This window comes from Adiantum capillus-veneris, chromosome 20 (assembly GCF_014529385.1).
Source record: "Adiantum capillus-veneris isolate H3 chromosome 20, ASM1452938v2, whole genome shotgun sequence".
Classification (NCBI taxonomy): domain Eukaryota; kingdom Viridiplantae; phylum Streptophyta; class Polypodiopsida; order Polypodiales; family Pteridaceae; genus Adiantum; species Adiantum capillus-veneris.
The window spans coordinates 122,113,191-122,132,422 of NC_140950.1; the positions used below are offsets into that span (position 1 = coordinate 122,113,191).

General features: G+C 45.4%; 1 protein-coding gene across 1 annotated transcript in view; it reads left to right on the forward strand.

The window, feature by feature from the left end:
- The first annotated feature begins 1,749 nt into the window (after positions 1–1,749).
- Positions 1,750–19,232, forward strand: part of LOC147433187 (reactive Intermediate Deaminase A, chloroplastic-like) — a 39,008-nt gene continuing 21,525 nt past the window's right edge. The window contains exons 1-3 of the mRNA XM_086492839.1: positions 1,750–1,860; positions 1,943–2,018; positions 2,148–2,240. Coding sequence (XP_086348965.1) covers positions 1,991–2,018; positions 2,148–2,240 — 121 coding nt within the window. The 5' untranslated portion in view covers positions 1,750–1,860; positions 1,943–1,990. The remainder of the gene's footprint in view (positions 1,861–1,942; positions 2,019–2,147; positions 2,241–19,232) is intronic.

Genomic DNA, 19,232 nt, shown 5'->3' on the forward strand with positions numbered 1-19,232 from the left:
GTTCTCTAGGGATGGGGACATCATTCTCTTGGGGGACTTCAATGCCCGAACGGACACCCATTAGACAGTCTTCTATGATACCTTGGACATGTTGAGAGAGCTGGACACCATAGACATGGGGTTGGACAAATGCTAGATATGGGCACCGCACACTTAATTGCTTACAGAGATTCCCAGCAGCCGCCAGGTTTACTTGCTTCGCAGATCGTCACAGGCTAGCATAGTGTATTATATTATGGCCATGCCGAGCTTTCTTTCCTATATTCAGGACTTCACAGTTGGACCCCGGCCCATAGGGGTAGCAGTGGACCATGCCCTTTTGACATTGGACACCTCTTTCTAGTTCACCACAACTCAGAGGACACGAGCAAGATGTCCTACAAGATATACTTTCATTTCGGATACGGACTCTGTTTAAGGGCCTCCATACCGTTGCCAATGTGGCATTTGCTTTTGATTGCGTAAATGCAATGTACACAACAACGCAAGACCCAATGCAACTCTACCAACGCAAATGGGGACTGTTGCGCCCCCCCCCCCCCCCCCCCCCCCCCCCCTCTGCGGTAACTCCTCGTAAAGAAGCACCTCTAGGGCTGATTTGATGCACCTTTGAATTGGTCTCGATGTGGGCTGCCGATGGCCTGAAAATGCGCACCCGATGTGAGAGGAATGAAGGGCTGAAATCGCAGATCTCAACATTGCCGATAAAGGACAGCAATGGAGCACTTGATGTCGGCGAAGGAGATGGCCGCCCGAGGAGAAGCTCAATGGACTGCCTACGCACTGGACCGCAACGGGAGAATCGCCGGCACAGTTTCAAGCTGTTCCGTTGCGACGAAAAGAGCTGAAATCTGCAAGCGCTGGCTGATCTGCTGAAACTGCAGATTTGGAGGCAAAAACGCTGCTGCCAAATGATGGCACTAAAGCTGAAAACTGAGATTGCTATGCTTGCTTTCACCCCTTGCAGGCTTGCAGGTGCAAAAAACGGTGATCTGGCTGATCTGGGAACGCAAAAACGTAAGCTGCTCTGCTTACTTATGGCGCCTCCAACTGATGATGAAAACTCTAGCTCAACTTGCTCCAGTTTAGAGTGCGACGAACTGCGCACATCTGTTGATCCAGGAATCTGATTGACGCGCGGAATGGCATGTCGGATTCCTCTAACCCTAATCTACATGCACGTAGTGCCAGATGCCCATCGAAGTGTAACAACACCTGTTAAAACGTGTCTCACTAGTAGTCTTTTATGTCTCTTTATATGTGTGTGTGTGTGTGTGTGTGTGAGAGAGAGAGAGAGAGAGAGAGAGAGAGAGAGAGAGAGAGAGAGAGAGTATTTATATCAGTTTATTACACGTGTGTGTTTGTGTCAACATTAATGTATGTGGATGCCATCATTTAGACATTGTATAATTTTATATAATTTAAACATTGTATAATTTGGCCAGCATGGGGCGACCAAAATCATACATAGGCACAGAGAGGGAGAGGAGGGCAGCCGCCTCCATAGCCTACTACGAGCGCCGCAGTATGTTGGTGTTCAATTTGTTTTGATCTTCAATTCTATTTACTTTGAAATTAGTAGTTATGGTTTATGTTTGTGTTGTAGGTGCCTGTGATCGTGCTGCTCCCCCCCCCCGGTTCCTGCTCCTGTCCACGCCCGTGTCCCTGGCCCCGCTGGACCACCGCCTGTTGGTCCGGTTCTTGCTCCAGTTGCTCCCCCTCCTGCCCCTGTTCCTTTTGCTCCGGCTCGTGCTCCCTCTTCTCCTGCAGCAGCTGTAGTCGTTGTAGATCTCGAGACACCCTCTCCAGACGTCATGTTTAGCTGCCAAGAGTTCTCTGCTACCTCGTACACCACCAAAGGTATGTTTAATGTATAGCATTTAAATAAAGAGCTTTTCTGTTTAATGTTTATAAAGTAATAATTTGTGTCTTGTGAATGCAGACAATGCACAGATAGAGGAGCTTCGAGATCGAGGAAGGGTTGTTAGAGATGCCATTACATTCGTATAGCAATCATTGTAAATATTTTTCAAAAGAGTAGGAATATTATATTTAAATTATATATATATATATATAGATATAGAGAGAGAGAGAGAGAGAGAGAGAGAGAGAGAGAGAGAGAGAGAGATTTATTCATGTTTGTGTAGGTGAGGAGCTGATGGAGGAGCATCAGCACCAGTACCAGCCTGTTGAGGAGGTGGAGGAGCACCACCCGCAGTACCAGCCTGTCGATAAGCAGGGTAGCAATTTTAGAGAGAGAGAGAGAGAGAGAGAGAGAGAGAGAGAGAGAGAGAGAGAGAGAGATGTGTCTAGTGTGTGATGTGAAGAAATCAGTAATCTATTTGTGGGATTCTCTCTCCAAATCTCCTTAGTAAACTATCTTTGTGTCTTTGTAACTCAAGTAGATACAGTCTGATGGTCCTGATTCCGTCGGAAAAAGGTCCAAAGCCTTCTTTGAATAGACAATGGAAGCGACCTCGTATCTCGGAATACACTGTGCAGTGACGTAATCTCCGTCTCTAGCTCTGTATAACACAAACATATCTTATTAGCTTCTGGTATCTCTCTAAATCTACCTGAAACTGGTCTGTAGCCTCATTAAAGGGCGGTACACTTTGACTTTCACCCTATCTATACGTTGATTAGCTTTACCTGTACTTCACGACCCAAAATAACCTCACAAATATACGTATAACTGGAATTCACCACTTCAAAACAATCCACGACTTGGTAGCTGCGACGCTCTCCTAGGTAGACATGTTGGCCCCAAAGATTGGTGTCCCTTTCGACGTTTCTTAAACTTGGAGAAAATCTGTAAACTTCTACGAGTTGTCCCACTTCTATTTTGGACTGAAAATTGCCTACTTTAGCCCAATTTCGGTAGCATAATAACAGTAGAAGGGTTCATAGACAAAATCCCCATGTAATGGGCAACTTTTTGATGCATTAAGCACTTTTATAAACCTGGCTGGCTGTACGGAATCCCATCTGTATGGAATTTCAGCTTTTTGCTCTATGCAAATGCTACGCAAGGCTTGGAGAAGCTTTGATAAGTTGCTTTAATTTCTAAGCAAGGCTTGGGAGAGAAATTGCTTTATTTAGGGAAGGCTTTTCACTTACAGCTTTTGGGGCTCTGCTTTTGGCATCCCTTGTAAACCTTAAAAAAAGTGGGTTGGACTCTCACAACTCAGAGCATTTGGACGCAGAGTCTAAGAGTGAGAACCCTCCCACTCCCTTGTACTTTGAGCACATGTTAATACAAAAAGAAATACCGAAAGGGGCGCCAATCTTTGGGGCCAATACCTCTTGGCACGGAACTCCGTCGGGCCGTGTCGAATCAATTGTGAACTGTTTTGAAGTGAATTTCTGTCGTGTCGTGGTAGAATCTTGACTTGGAGTGTCCAAGTATGTTATACACACACACACACAAACTATAGCTTCTCTTATGAATAAAAGTAAGGCCCCAGCAACACCAAATTGATTTGGGCGTCCCTCCCAGCTTAGGTGTCTTCCAAAATTGCTCTGGAGCCACCAAGTGTCCACTTTGTCATTTCACCCGCAACTGTGAAGGCCAAGCCACCACAAGATGGTTGGATCGATCACTGAAATCCGAGTTGTAAAACGGTGGCTAGGCTCAATTAAAGTCATTTAGGCCCCTCATTGAGACTTCATAAGTTGGTGAGTACTAGGAATTTAAACAAAATGATTCTCTGCTATCGGCCCTTTTGCATTGGCCTACAACATTCGACCATTTGTGACTTGAAAAAGAGGGTCCCAAAAATCAAATAATATCCAAGGGAGGGAAACAAACAAATAAAGTTAGTGATTGTTATGCGATGATCTTCCGGACATTCCAGAGGTAGCTTATTCGACAGAGTATCCGTGAAACGATCTTTATAATTTTCAAGAGATTGAAAACGTTTAATTTCTAAAGTAGAGAGCGAATTCTTATTCGTTTTATCTTTTTCACGTGCGAAATCAAGTAAGCAGAAACACACTTCTTTATTTCCTTTTTAATGGAGATATGGCTTACAATAGGGAATTGTCAATCCCCTGCATCAACAAAAATTTTAATGTTTTTGCCCTCATGCTCAAAAGCGAGGGTCTTTTCTACATAATCTGGGACCGGTTGCATATGGTAGTGCCATGGTATACCCAAGATGAAATCACATCTTCGATCAGTGGCATCAAAAAGCATTCGCGGTCCTTGTACTTGCCAATCCGAAGATTGAGCTATCCTTATATGGGAGTTGCATTGGTGGTCAACCCCTCGAATTCCGATCCGGAAGTGAGTGGAGTTCCAAGCTCAGCCGGTGTGAGGCCCAAGCGTTGTGCAGTTTCCAGTGAGATCGTCTATCTAGGGTCGTAGAGGATCAACATCTGCTGGTTTTTCATGGATCCCCAACCTTTAAGGAGTTGACGCTTCCCTTTTTTGGTTTCTGTATTCCCTTGCACATCACGGAATTCAAGCTCGGTGGAGCGGGTTTCTTCTTCGATTGTTCCTTCTTCGAAGATGCTTGTTCCTGCCGTTGTTGTCAAACATGGTAGTCGGGCTTTCATGTGTCCTTTCTCACCACAGTAGAAGCACCTTCCTTGCTCTTTGAAGGTATGTACTTGGTTCGGCGTGAGATACTTGAGAGCCGTTTTCTAGTACCCTTTGGCTTCTTAGGCTGATCTGGGTTCTCTGAGGGACGCTTTTTGCCTTGGTTACCATGGTCATCATAAACTGTTCTTTGCCTTGCATGGTACATGCTATGTTATACCGTCTGGGGGTACCGGTGGAATGTAGATCCTCGCCAATGATTGCCGACTCCATCATCCGCTAAAGGGTGTCATGTGGGTACACCTTCATGCTCTTCCGAAGCGTCGGTTGAAGGCTTTCTTTGAACTTTCGCATCTTTTCCTCGTCGGAAATCTTCATGAAAGGCGTAACTTTCAGAAGAATGACCAAAACTTGTCAACATAAGTCGTGACTTTCTCATGTTCCTTCTAGGCGAGCCGGTCCCATTCCTTCCGATTGTCCTTCTCGAAGTCAGGCGGAAGAAATTGTTCATAGAATTAAGCTTTGAATTGAGTCCACGTTCTGGCTTGTGTACCTTCCAGAGTCTTGGCTAACCACCAATTGCTTGCTGTCTCCTTGAGATGTATCCCAACATGACGCAACTTGGATTTTTGGGTGAAGTTCTTGTTGGCAAAAGAAACTTCAAACTCTGCTAGTGGTCATCATTTTTATAAAAGAAGCCTTGGCCTCCTTTCATAAGTGACTGGCTACATTGGTTGTTTACACTACGTCTGTCACAAGCGGAATTGCACATGAATAATCAACAAGCTGAAAATAAATACACGTCGAAGGAGAAGATCGACACAGTATTTGGGACGAGAAGATGGATTGCCCCCCCCTCCCCTTAAAGAGAATCTTTATTAGGGAGAATTTTTTAACAAGCACAAGAACCGGAGAAAATGTTACGAGGACGTGGCAATTGTTAACTATGTCACGAGGACGTGTCAACTGCTAACTTTAGTTGTTGGTTTCTTTCCAATGATTTTTGTTTTATTTTTGAGACCCTCTTTTTGAAGTTGCAAATGGTTGGACATTGTATGGCCAATGTGAATGGTAGTTTCACCCGCAGACGGGAAGTTGGTCGGCACTGGAATTCGTATAGTAAGAGGATGTCTAGGCTCATTTCAAGATCATGTAGGTTCCCCCGTCGCACTTAGCAAGTTGGTGGATACTAGGAAGTGAACTCAATAAAGGCCCAAAGCCAAGGTGGGATCATCGAGGGAAGGTACCCTACTGTTGGGCCACATTGCATTTTTGGATGCGGTCCCAATGAGGATAGATGGTCAAATGACCAGCGGGAGCCCAAGGGAAGCATCCCCTAAAATTTAGGGAATTGCTATTTTGGGCCATGGAATCTGCTCGTGTCATTACCTCCGGAATGACAAGGGGAACATTTTAGAACTTCCCTCTTGCAGAGAAATGGGCGCTGATTTTTATAGTTGGGAGGCTCATTTGCAGTCTTGTAAGGTGCAGCGGAAGTGAATGTTGAACTTTGCTCAAGATGAGTCTCCGAACTGTGCTCAAGGGTTCCTTTTACTTACGGAAGGGAGAGCCTTCCGTTCCTTTAATGAGAGAGTGCAAGTATAGGCTAAATGCACTGGAAAATTCCCCTAATGGAATCTGATGGATTCTGAAGGGAATACTGATGATCATGCTGTGTGCAACCAGAGGATATGCATCTACACTAAGTGACTGGGCATGCACGGTCTACGAATAGACTCACATAAGTGCAAGATCACTTCTAAATCTAGACTGACTGGATTGATTGAACCTTGATCATGCTATAGCTTGTCCACGGCATAGTTACCGGGGAACGCGTTTCGTAGGCCCTAGAAGGCCGGAACGTAAGGCCGGAACGTCGTTCCCTCCCCCTCTGCCAAGCTGGAACGCCCCGGAACTTTTTGCCGTTCCGGGTGACCACGTGATATCGGAACGGCCGGCCGAAACGGCTCCAGAACGGCCTCGGAACGGCCCGGAACGGCCAACTCTCAAAAATGGGAAGAAATAGGCAGTTTTTTGTAAATTTGCAGTGAAGATTAGGTGGTTTTTTAGTGTGCAAGGACTCAAAAATTAAAATGCACCCCCTCACACCCATTCCCTTCTCAAGCATTATTTGGGTGTTTTTTATGCCTCCCGTTCCGCGCCGTTCCCGTTCCGGACCCCAGGTCGTTCCCCCGTTCCGCGAGGGTCCCCATCGCCGCTCCGCGTTCCGCGTTCCGGGTAACTCTGGTCCACGGACACATAGGGTTGGATGTGTCACGTGACATCAAGAATCTCCGAGGATGAAAATTCCTGAAACCACTTCCAACACAAAAACATGAACATACCCATTCCATGTAAAGTGACTTGAAAAATTATAGTCTTCTTTAAAGACTGTGCATGTAATGTAGATGAACATATAGATGGAGTGCCAAACCGTTCATCAAACACACGCAAACAATGGATTCGTAACTTGTCTTTTTGATCTAAATCAATCAACTGTGGCAAAACACAATGGAAATGCCGATGCTTGATGGTCAATTCTTCTTGTGCTCTTTTGGATACTGTGTCATGCCAAGGAAGAAACATGGAATGTCATGCCTGTGAAAAGGGATCACATAAGGACGGTGACTAAAATACAGGAAAGCATCACGAATGAAACACTCGAACAATACGTGCTGACTAATCATTCGTACACATAATACTTCCTGTGGGGTTCTTTGGACCTTGACTCGAGAGCCAAAATCAATTCTTCATCATTGATCGAATCTTCCTGTGGGGGTTCTTTGGACCTCGACTCGAGAGCCAAGATTGGTTGTTCGTGATTGATCGAATCTGCAATGAGGTTAGCTTCACTGGAAAAAGCATCAACTAAACTATCATCCGTGTGAATAATCACAAATTGATCATACAAATCATCATGCTTGTGAGTAATCACACCTTGATCACGCAAATCATCATGCTTGTCATTATCATCCAAATCATCATGCTTATCATTATCATTCAAATCACCGTGCTTATCATAATCATGTGTGTCGTACTTTGGAAAAGAAGAGATTGAGAGAGTCTCCTTCTCCTGATCCTTGTCAAACTGCGCCTACACATTAGACAAAAGTCGCAACAACTCTTTCATGCGGTGGTCGCTCGTCTCTTTTCTTGCTTTGTTCTCGCGATCAAATTTTGCTTGTCTTTCTTTGTTCTCACGATCAAATTCTGCTTGTCTTTCTTCGCGCTCACGATCCAATTTGGCTTGTCTTACTTTGGCTTCCAAGCGTGCTTCCTCATGCTTACGCGCTATGGCTGCCAATTTTTCTTCGCGTTCATGTGCTATGGCTGCCATTCGTTCTTCGCATTGACGCTCAATGGCTGCCATTCTTTCGTCGCTTCCTAGCTTCTTGTCCATCATCATCTTGTCGAAAGCCTCCATAGGAGTTAGTGCAATCCTTGGCGTGGATGGGAAAGGGGGAGGGTCAGAAAAACCTCCTGGTGGGGAAAACTCTTCTTCGCCACTCTCATGCTCATCACCTTCATGCGAAGTATCCATTCTGCTTCGGGTGATGACCATCCACTGAAGTCTTGGGTTCTTAAGTTCACGAGGAACTTGGGTTCTTGGATTCTTGAGTCTTGAGGTTCTGGAGCTTGAGGTTCTTCTTTCGCTTGCAATCTGTGTTAGAGAAGGATCTTCTCTTACCCGAGCTCTACTCTTCCCTGCGGGGCGGCCTTGCACTCACACCAAGGTTGCTTTTTCCCACCTCACGTCGATTGGCTGGCCGCTAAGTGCACGTTCCGCTCTCAATGAGTGAAAAGAGGCACAAGGGGAGGCTGGGCAAGCCCTTCTTTCTTGGGTTTCCAGTCACTCTTCAAAAACACGATTAGGAATCGACACGTCCAAGAAGACTTGGGTTACGTGCGATTGCAACAAGAAAAAAAAATATTATGTGGTTATTTCCTTGAGTGATGCAGAACACTGCCAAAGCTCTGATACCAATGTAAGGTGCAGCGGAAGTGAATGTTAAACTTTGCTCAAGATGAGTGCTCCGAACTGTGCTCAAGGGTTTCTTGTACTCACGGAAGGGAGAGCCTTCCGTTCCTTTAATGAGAGAGTGCAAGTGATTACAACCAAAGTGGATAAACACTGTGAATGAAGGTGTTGAGACTGAGAGATAAAGAGAGAAGAATAAGACACCAGAATGTTGTCAAACCCTCCTCTGAAGGCCCCACTCTCTATGGCGAGAGCGGTCTAGTATTGATTGCACAAACTCTACAATGCTTTGGACTTGCTGACGATGTCAACGACGACGACGACGACGAGACGGGCTGAAATCTGAAAACGTTGATGGCTGAAATCTGCAAATCTTCTATCTGCTGAAGACTGACTCTATGTCGATGTTGACGATGCAACGACGACGCCCTGAAAACGCAGATGCTAAGTGCGGTGAGGATCTGCTGCGGGAAGGTGAGATCTGCGAGGTTCGGGGGTTCTACTGCGGAGTGTCAGCTGAAAACTGAAAACGCTAGTCTAGATCTGGGTTCCGTCGCGGTAGATCTGCAAAACGTTGGATGGTTATGCTGATGCAAAAACGCTAGGGCTCAGTTTTGATCTGCTGCGGAAATCTGCTAACGCTAGAGCTGATCTGTAGTCTTCTGGCTGCAAATGCAAAAACACTGGGCTTGTCTGCAATGCTGAAAACGCTAGGTTGCTGATGCAAAAAATGCTAGGTGTCCTGCTCCAAAAATGCTAGGTGTGGGGGTCCTGCTGAGAAGGTGCTTGTTGAGCACTTTGGTTCTTGCTGCCTCTTCTCCCAGAAAGTGCTAGCGGTAGGTTTCTTATGTAGTTGCTTATCAAAATTGCCCTACCTAGTTCCCAACAAAAGTCACTTAAAAATAATAAGTGAAATTGGCTAAAATAGGAAACATAGGTCTATGCACTGTAAAAATGCTCCTGATGGGTTCTGACTGAAATTTGATGGTCATGCTATGTGCAACCAGAGGATATGCATCTACTCTTAAGTGCCTGGACATGCACGGTCTGCGAACAGACTCGCAAAAGTGCCAGGACTCTTCCTAATCTAGACTGAATGTACTGAACCGAACCCTTGTCATGAAGTAGCTTAAGCGTCCACGTACACATAGGGTTAGATGTGTCACGTGACAAGTCTCTTGTCACAAGTTAAGAGCTATGGAGTGCTTGCTTTCCTCTCTATGTACAGTGTGGTGCTAGGAGTGATGACTTGCACACTATACATTGCTCTCTCTTTCCCCCAAGTGTTAATTCTCGTCGCAGGTTACCTGTCTAAAGTGCTCTGTGTGTGTGTGTCTAAAGTAAAAAATTTCGGGTGAAAGCCAAAGCCTACCGTCCTAGCTTCCGAGCCGTGTGTGTGCTTAAGTGTTAATTTCCGTCGCAGGTTACCTCTCTAAAGTGCTCTCTATGTGTGTCTAAAGTAAAGAATTTCAGGTGAAAGCCAAAGTCTACCGCCCTACGGGCCGGTTCCATGGTTCCCTTGCCGGGAGATCAATCACTTTTTTCTCGAGAACTGAGCCTCGGTTGTTTGGGTTAAGGCACAGAGTACAGGAACGTGGGATTACACAATGACCGACAAAGGGAAGGGCATTATGGAAGAGGGTTCCTCTTCGAAGGACAGACGGGAAATCCCTATGGTGTTCGAGATTGGCGAGAGCTCACGGCCACGTGAGTCTGTACCTCTTGTTGATGTGAATGTCCCTTCAGTAGTACAGGGCTTTATGACTGGGCAACTTGAGCATGATGCGTTCTTCAATGTGTTGATTAAGTGTGTAAAGTGTGGCTTGAAGGCGTGTATGTGTGTGTCCCAAAAGCCAAAACCAATAAACTGGAACAGTATTCTTGGGGGGACCCGAGCTTCACTAAGCTCCAAAAACACTGCCTCGTCGTAAACCCTCCAACGCGGCCTCATCGGAGAGCGGAAAGTCTAGACTCGAGACTAATCGTTTCTATAGCCACCGAATTTTGAATCCACAATGCCACACCATTAGCCCGTGCATAGCCCCGACCCTACCAAGCTACTGTCGCGTCATCAATCGGAGCCTTGCCCACTCTGTGTCTTACTTTCAAATTTCATCCTATCTCTCGTCACCATCGGGTCCCACCATAGCACCATCACTGAACTCTACCAAGCTTTACTCTCGGCCACCCGTTTGTTGCCGACAACATTAAACCCTACATGCCTCGGTCACCATCGTGGCACCTCCTCCTCCTGTAGCTACTATCTGCTGCACAAGCTCACCGGCTTGCCATCATCACCATTCGAGTACTCAACCGAGGCTCAAAATCCCTCTAAGTTGCTCTGGCTTGGCGCCGTGCAAGGCAACCCTTGCTGTGTCCCTCGCGCTCGTCATTAGTGCACCAAAGGAAATTGACCCACTTGCAGGCCTGTCCTCGTCAGAGTCGATAAGAAATTGAATTTATATTTTTTGGGGCTTTTGTAAACATGATTCCCACGCCATAAACATGGCCTCATAGCATCCTCCCATTAGTGCTATACAAGTCACGAGGCTTGGCTTCATACCGGTAGAAAAGCAAGGAGGCATTCGAGTATTTTGGCATTTAAGCGTTTACGATCACAAGCACGTTCAAGGCATTCAACCACAATCACCACCACAAGCATATTCAAGGCATTTGACCTACAAGCATTCAAGTATTTTGAGCATTTCAAAGCATTTGAAGCAAAGAATCCTCCATACTTCAATATCTTCAAGTATTCACGCATTCAAGCTTTGGCTACAACTTTAATGTATGCATAACTTGAGTGATCAACGCTCCTACAAAGAAGTGCTACCAGTTATGCTATGTATGACATACTTAATCTCAAGATTGTAAGGGGTTATAGACAATGCCAATATCTTTTGGTAAGACCACTCCAAAACTATCATCACGCATATATATCTAAAATGTGCTTCCATCATGCATATGCACCTAATATGGATCAACAAACCATGTGCACCCACATAGATACACACGTTCGCCTATCACTAGAGCCAATACGACTACATGTAGATTGAGTGAGCGAGCCAGTGGGTGTAGTTTCTCACTTGTACATACTAGTAGTTTAGCTAGTAGGACCCGCTCATCGGCACATTCATCTTTAAGTGGGAGGTTGTAGGGGTAAAGGCAACGTGCGTTTCACCCGGAGGGCGAACATCCGACCACCCACTGATCGCACTTACCCTTATTCATGGACATATATATGAATAAGGAGCACTCTCACTTCTTCTCTGGATAGATCTGCTCCACCCACACATCACTGTCTTCTCCTCTTTGCTCTCCCTTGTTCGCACGCACGCACGCATCCGCACACTTTCAAATTGAGGTTCAATATACAAAGTAGATGGCTACAAAATAGATTTGATTCATTAAGCATAAAGTGCTTTTATATATGCATATACAAAGAGTTAGCCTAATAACACTTCGGTCCTGCATGCATGCATGTGGTTCGCATGCACAATTCAAAGGGTATGCTTTACACATGGCTTGCCTACATGTAAGAGGTAGTTGACACACGTGGCCTTCACATTGATGGGGGCTTTTCACAAGCCAAGCTCCCATACCCCTCTTCTCTCGTCCCCACCCCATGAAAACCCCCTCTTAGGGAGGGAGTGATAAAAGGCATTGGAAAAAAGTAAGAAAAAAATAAAGTATGATTATGTAAATATATAAGAAAGGTAAAATAGGCCACCTCATGCCTGCGGGGTAGCCCATCCCCACCTTGCCTCCTTTTTCTTCACTGTTGCTCCGCCGTGTGTCCCTTTTCCTCTCCACTCAAAAGGTCAATCCCCTCTCTCTTCCCGTTGTCCTTTCTCCTTTCTCTCTCCCCTCAAGCTACCCCACCTCTTACCAATAATGCATTATAACTCACCAATAATGCACCCTAACTCACATGCAACTTACCCTATCTTCCAAAATAGTATACCCCACCCCCTCTTTCTCTCTCCTATCATATTCCATGACCCAAAGACCCCCCTCTCTCTCTAAAGGGCGCAATATCTCTTGTCTTGTAGCTAAATAACCTTCCCCACACTCACACACACTCAGTTTCATTGAAAAAGGTGCCCACAGACCCATCCCCACCCAGTGGTTACCTGATTTTTCTTGTGTTCACACACATCTGCACACAGATTCACCTCTGAACACACTCCCCTCTCTCCCCTCTTGTAATTACTTTATTCTCCATGTCACCTCTGACTTTTTTTCATCAACCCATCTCTCTCTCTTAGTCTCTCTCTCATGAGACCGCTGTTCTGGCACATATACACACAGCCAGACAAGTGGGGCCCACAGTCACATGGCCTATGTAGATAATGATTTCTTCATTTCTAAATTCTAGAATTCCTCCCTCCTCCTCCCCTATATAAAGAGGGGTCACCATCACACTAAATACACACACAACATCACCAAAGAACACACTATGCACTGTGTGTACCTAGTGCACACACACACACCCACGCCATCACCATCACTGCAATCACCATGCTTGTCTTGAGCATGACCTCTACACCCTTGGCTATGGAAGATGAAGGGCAACTAAATGAAGGATGATGGCCATAACCCTCGTGCGAGTCTTCGCCATCAACTCCCACCTATCCGCCATGTGCTCTACCACTCTCTCCCTTCTCATTTCCCTACCCTATGCTCCCGCTCCCCATTTCATCGCCTTATTCTCTAAATAAAGCTTGAGGTTTTGTGAGTATGTTTTCTTGCAATGTTTTGCCCATGTGAGGTGTGCGGAATCGCCACCTAGTCTTGTGTTTGGAGTGAGCTTGTGTATGTGTGAATGGTGTGCGGATTCGCCATCCTTTTGTGGTGCCTAAGTACTAAGCCGCTATACCCCCTCCCTCACTCTCTCTCTCTCTCTCTCTCACTTGATCTCATCCCCTTTCCTCTTCATCATTACTCCCAAGCATCCATCTCTCTTGGATGAAAACTTTGTTATGGTGGTGTGTTGTTTGCGTCCTAGCCGCTGAAGCTAGGTGGTGCCCTTGTTTGCTTTACCATGACAGGCTCGAGGCGCGTCATTTGGTCCCCGGTGTTTTAGAGGTCGTCGGGGTTCGGGGTTCGCTTTGCTCCCGTCATTTGGTGCCCCCACTGAGGATCTTTCATGAAACCCTTCAGTTTACAAGACTGAAACCCCTAAACTATTGTGAATGGATGAATGGCTAGCAGGATTTGCTAATTGGACGACAGAAGAAGAAGAGCTCCAAGCACAACTAGACGAACTCCGCATCTCCATCGAAGCTCGAGTGCCAGGCGTAACGGTAATCGATTTGCAGTGGGAGAGTCAACCAACACGCCAAACCCAGTGGATATACATAGGCCAAGTGCCAAGAAGAAGAAGGAGAAGGTTGAAACCATGTCCGCAACCTACAACCAACCCACAACAACAAAATGGAAGGAGCTCTACACAATAGAGAATCAACACTATTCTACTTTGAGAATCAGGTAACTCAAGTCACCGAGGTATTTATCACAGTCAGTTTTCAAGTCGCACCTGATGCTGCAGCACAGATAACAGAATCATTGGCTCACACTCTCACTAGAGAAACTAGGGATCTACTGAGTTTGTTTAGGAAAGAACACCACCCTCTTCCACAAGCTTGGACAGTGACTAAGCACCTCTAAGCTTCACATGAATCAGTACAACCTACCTTAAGGCAGATCACACATACCAACACGTGTACGCTCAATCAAGGTAATACTGGATTTGAAGGCTCACTACCAGCACGTCATTGACACCATGCTGGGTGGGGAGCGATTTTTTGAGATTCTGGCATCAGATCAACCATTTGTCTTACCTTTGGTACAAGGCAATGTACCATTTGAAGTTTTAATCTATGTCCTAGTATAAGAGGGTATACACGCCTCCTTGTAAAGAAGAAAAAAACTTTTGCAAGTTAAGCAGTGTGTCTTTCTAGCTCTCTCTCAATAATCATGGCAAGTGTAGCATTTCCAACATTTAAAGGAAAGAAGGGAGAGGATTTGGTAACAGACTTCCTAGATGACTTTGAAGTAGCATGTGTAGTGAGAAACAAAGATACGGATGAATCCCGGGTTAGAATCTTTAAGCATCTCATGAAGCTAGAAGCTAGATCATGGTACAATGCACTTCCACACGCAACCAAGGATGACTAGGAACCCTTAAAAACCGCTTTTAAGAGGCGCTTTGGGGGAGGTACCACTTCAGAAAAGTTGTGGGAGAAGTTGAGAGACTTGAAGCAGGAGGGTCTGTTAGAATATGCCACCTATGAGTCCAAATTTGTGGATTTGTGGGAATGGTGGGTTGAGTCACTGGCAAGGGGGGAAGCCGCACCCGATTTCCTAAAAAAAGATCGGTTCACGCATGGCTTATGGCCGCTTCTCAAGGAGAAGGTGAAAGGTAGATTCCCGGCTACGTATGAGTTAGCCGTTGAGATTGCTCGCCTTAAGGACAAGAAACTGTGAATGAAAGCCAAAGAAACCGAGTCAACAGAAGCAGGAACATCGCGTCGACCAGCAACTACGACAACCACCATACCACCACCACCGGCTCTTGGGGTAAGAGATGACCAACAAGATATGCTGGCCCATATTACTGACCAACTGCAGAATTTGTCTGTCCACTTAATACAGCAAGGGAGGAGTCAAGAAAGAGATCAAGACCCTGGAAGAGCACGACGACAAAATAGGGAGTATCATTGCTACAACTGCGGAGAAGACGGTTACGGTATGTACTACTGTCCCAAACTACGACAAAACTATAATAGAGGAGGTAGGAGGAACCAATTGTCACCCCCTAGAGAAAGAACACCCCCACTCCGAGCACCACCCCCACCAACACAAATTCTACGTCCACCCCAGACACCACTACAAGCATCCATTCCACCTCTTCCACCAGCCCCACCACGTGATCGCCCTGTAAACATCATAAGGCTAGAAGAGAAAGGAAAAGCCGTAGTAGTGGATCCACCTAGAGCAAAGGAGAGGGACAAGGGTAAGGAGAAGGTAACCTTTTTAGAACCACTTGAAGCCATGACTGTGAAAAGAGCTAGGAGGGAGAAAGCTACACAATCAGATGATGAGAGAAGCATGAGAGGAGAAACTAGCAAGAGGCCATCCAGGCAACGACGGAAATTTGGCATCACCGACTTCCAGCTAGGGGAAAGTTCTAAGCCCTATGATCTAACATTGGATGTGGCAGAGCAAGGACCGAAGATTACATGGCCACAGCTGCTACATCTTGCACCAAAAGTAAGGCGACAATGGTCTAAAATGATAAGTACAAGACGCTCCAAAACAAAGGTAGCCGGAGCAATTTCGGGATGCAACATGGATGACATCCTTCCAATTGTCGACGTAAACATAAAAGGAAAGAGGGTTGGAAACACCTACATTGATGGAGGTGCACAAATCTGTGTAATGAGCGAAGCTATGATGCTTCGATTAGGGCTCGAGGTTGACACGCCTTCTCCATGCAAGGCAAAGATGGCAAACAACGCAAAAGTAAAGTGTGTGGGTGTGGTAAGTGCCGTGAAAATCAAAGCTTTCAACACTGAGGTAGAGGTAGATGTTTTTGTAATGCCTACTAAGGGGGAGGGCTATCCACTAATTTTGGGAAGGCCATGGTTGATGGCCATGAAGGCAAAATAGGACTGGGGTACTGGCCTTCTACGCATGACCGGTAAGAAAGGGGAGATAATCTACTACGACATGAGGATTGGCAAGTAGAAGCAAATGAATCTGGAAACATCGGCAGATGAAACCACTAGCGAATCTTCCAGTTCTGAGGAGGAGACCACATCCACCGATGACAGTGACAGTTCCATTGATGTGATGGGTATCATTATGAAGGATCCACAAAGGGTAAGCACAACTGGTGATCCATCACCAAAAGGGCAACCCAATGAAGAGGAGAGCAAATCACCTGGCTTAGGAGGAAGTAGGTTGAAGGGTATGTTGTCTACTGAATTAACACTTGAGGAGAAAGATAGTTTTTTGCAAATGTTGATGGGATTTTCTAACCTGTTCATTGACAACTATGAAAGAATCACAGGCATTACAGTGGTGGAACATCATATTAAGCTGAAGGAAGGGGTAAAACCAGTTGTGCAAAAGCTACGACGACTGGGGGTCATACAAGAAAAGGCACTCTTGGCGGAGGTAAGGAAACTGCTGGAGGTGGGATTCATCTATCCTGTAAAAAACTCAGAATGGGTGTCACCCGTAGTGGTGACGCCTAAAAAGAATGGTAAGTGGAGGGTCTGTGTTGACTACAAATCACTAAATGCAGCTACAAAGAGAGACTACTTTCCTCTCCCTTTCTTGGATGAAATTCTGAATGAAGTAGCGGGTTTTGAATGCTATACCGTCTGTGATGGTTATTTTGGATACTTTCAAATATGCATAGCCTTGGAAGATCAGCTAAAAACCACTTTTATCACGCCATGGGGTTGTTTTGCATATAGGGTTATGCCATTTGGTCTCACAAATACACCTGCCACATTCCAAAGATATGTCACATGTTTTTCAACCATTCTTTGGAACATCCATAAGAGTGTTCATTGATGATTTTTGTATATATAGCTCCCGTATTTCACATTTAGAAAAGGTAACTGAAGGTTTGGCCAGGTTGCAGAGCCTAGGTGGGCAATTAAATGTGGATAAATGTCACATTGGGGAGAGTAAAGTCATTCTACTAGGCCATGAAATTTCAGCAAGAGGTATCAACGCCGACCCAAGTAAGGTGTCCGCACTCATAGCCCTACCTTCACCAACGACCGCACGTCAACTGGTCTCTTTTCTACAGAAGGTGAGGTACTTAAGTAGATTCATACATCTACTATCACAACTTGTTTTACCACTGCAACAACTCACTCAAAGATCAACTTTCACTTGGGATGAGGAAAGTGAACATCACTACAACAAGGTAAAGGAGGTCTTAGCCACTCTGCCAACTATCTCACCACCTAAGTGGGATGAAAAATTCTATGTCACCTCAAATGTAATGTTGGTGATGACTCATTGAGGGCTTTGCTACTCCAAAAGGATACAACGACATCTTTTATGAGGCCAATCTACTTCTCTAGTCGAATGATGACAGCAGGAGAGAAAGGTTTCACCCATGTGGAATACTTAGTCCTAGCTCTTAGATTTGCAACTACAAAGTTTAGGTCATATTTGCTGCCTAAGCAATTTGTGATTCTAACCACGGATGAAATATTTCCCTATGTTGTATAACACATGGATGTGTCTGCTAGAATTACTAAATGGCTAGTTCGTCTGCAAGAGTTTGACTACACGGTACAGGTAGAAAGCACGACAAGGGCAAGTTTGGGGGGACTTATGACCTACCAAGTCTTTGAAGGGAAGGAGAAGCAATCTAAGGAAGGAGAAGTCCGATTACCTCCAGTACCACCGATGGTAGAAGGAGCATACTCTCTCTACTTTGATGGAGCCTACAAGCGAGCGTCCGACAAAGCAGCTGCAGGCATAGTGGTCTTTGATGACAAAGGGACAAAGGTATTTTCGTTGGGCCAATTGTTAGATTCACATTCTAACAATGAAGCTGAGTATGCAGCACTAACCAAGGGTCTACAATGGTGTGTCTCGCAAGGTGTACAACGCCTTAATGTATTTGGGGATGCTCTACTTCTGGTAAGGCAAGTAAATGGAGCATGGACATGCAAGAATGCTAGTTTAAGGACTCACTTTAAGTGGTGTAAAAACCTTGTTGGGTAAGTTTGAAGAAGTTCAAATACACCATATCCCAAGGGCTCAAAACCAAGAAGCAGATGCCCTAGCAAGTGAAAGACTACAAGAAGTGGTGGTTGGAGCAATAAAACTAAAGCTCCCTCTATTTCAAGGCAGTGATGCCTTGCCTGACATCATGCATTTTTTGGAAACAGGAGAATGCCCATCAGATTTAACAAAGGGACAGAAGCAATGGCTGACGCGGAAGGCCACAAGGTATTGACTCATCAATGACGGTTTGTATTGTAAGAGTAAGGACCAAATACTCAGGAAGGTCCCTCTCTCTCAGGAAATCACGGGAGTAATTGCTAGCTGTCACGACGGGGTTTGTGGTGGTCACTTTGCCCTAGACATAACAAGTAGGAAAATCTTGCAAGCAGGCTTCATATAGCCTAGCCTCAACCGTGATGTACACCACTGGTGCAAAACATGTAAGTTGTGTCAAAAGGCCGGCACTAGATCACTTATGCCTGAACCACAGACACCTATTCTCTCATATGGCCCATTTGAAAAATGGGGTATCGACGCCATTGGGCCATTACCTAGGGCCAACTCAGGAAAATTCTACATTATCATGGGGGTCGACTACATGACTAGATGGGACGAGGCTATAGCCACCACTAGAATCACAGCGGTAGAGGTAGCTAAATTTATCTGCGAGCACATATGCTGTAGGTTTGGCACACCTTTAGAGATCATCTCTGATAGAGGACCAGGTTTCAGAGCAGACTTGGTAGGAGAATTAATGCAGAAACTGGGTATTACAAGGAGGCACTCTTCACGATATTACCCTCAATGCAATGGCCTAGTTGAAAAGGTAAATGGAATGGTTTCTAAAATTATTACCAAGCAAGTAAACAATCATCCTGGGGACTGGGATAAGTATCTACTACCAGCTTTATGGGCCTACAGAACTTCATTTCGTACATCCTTGGG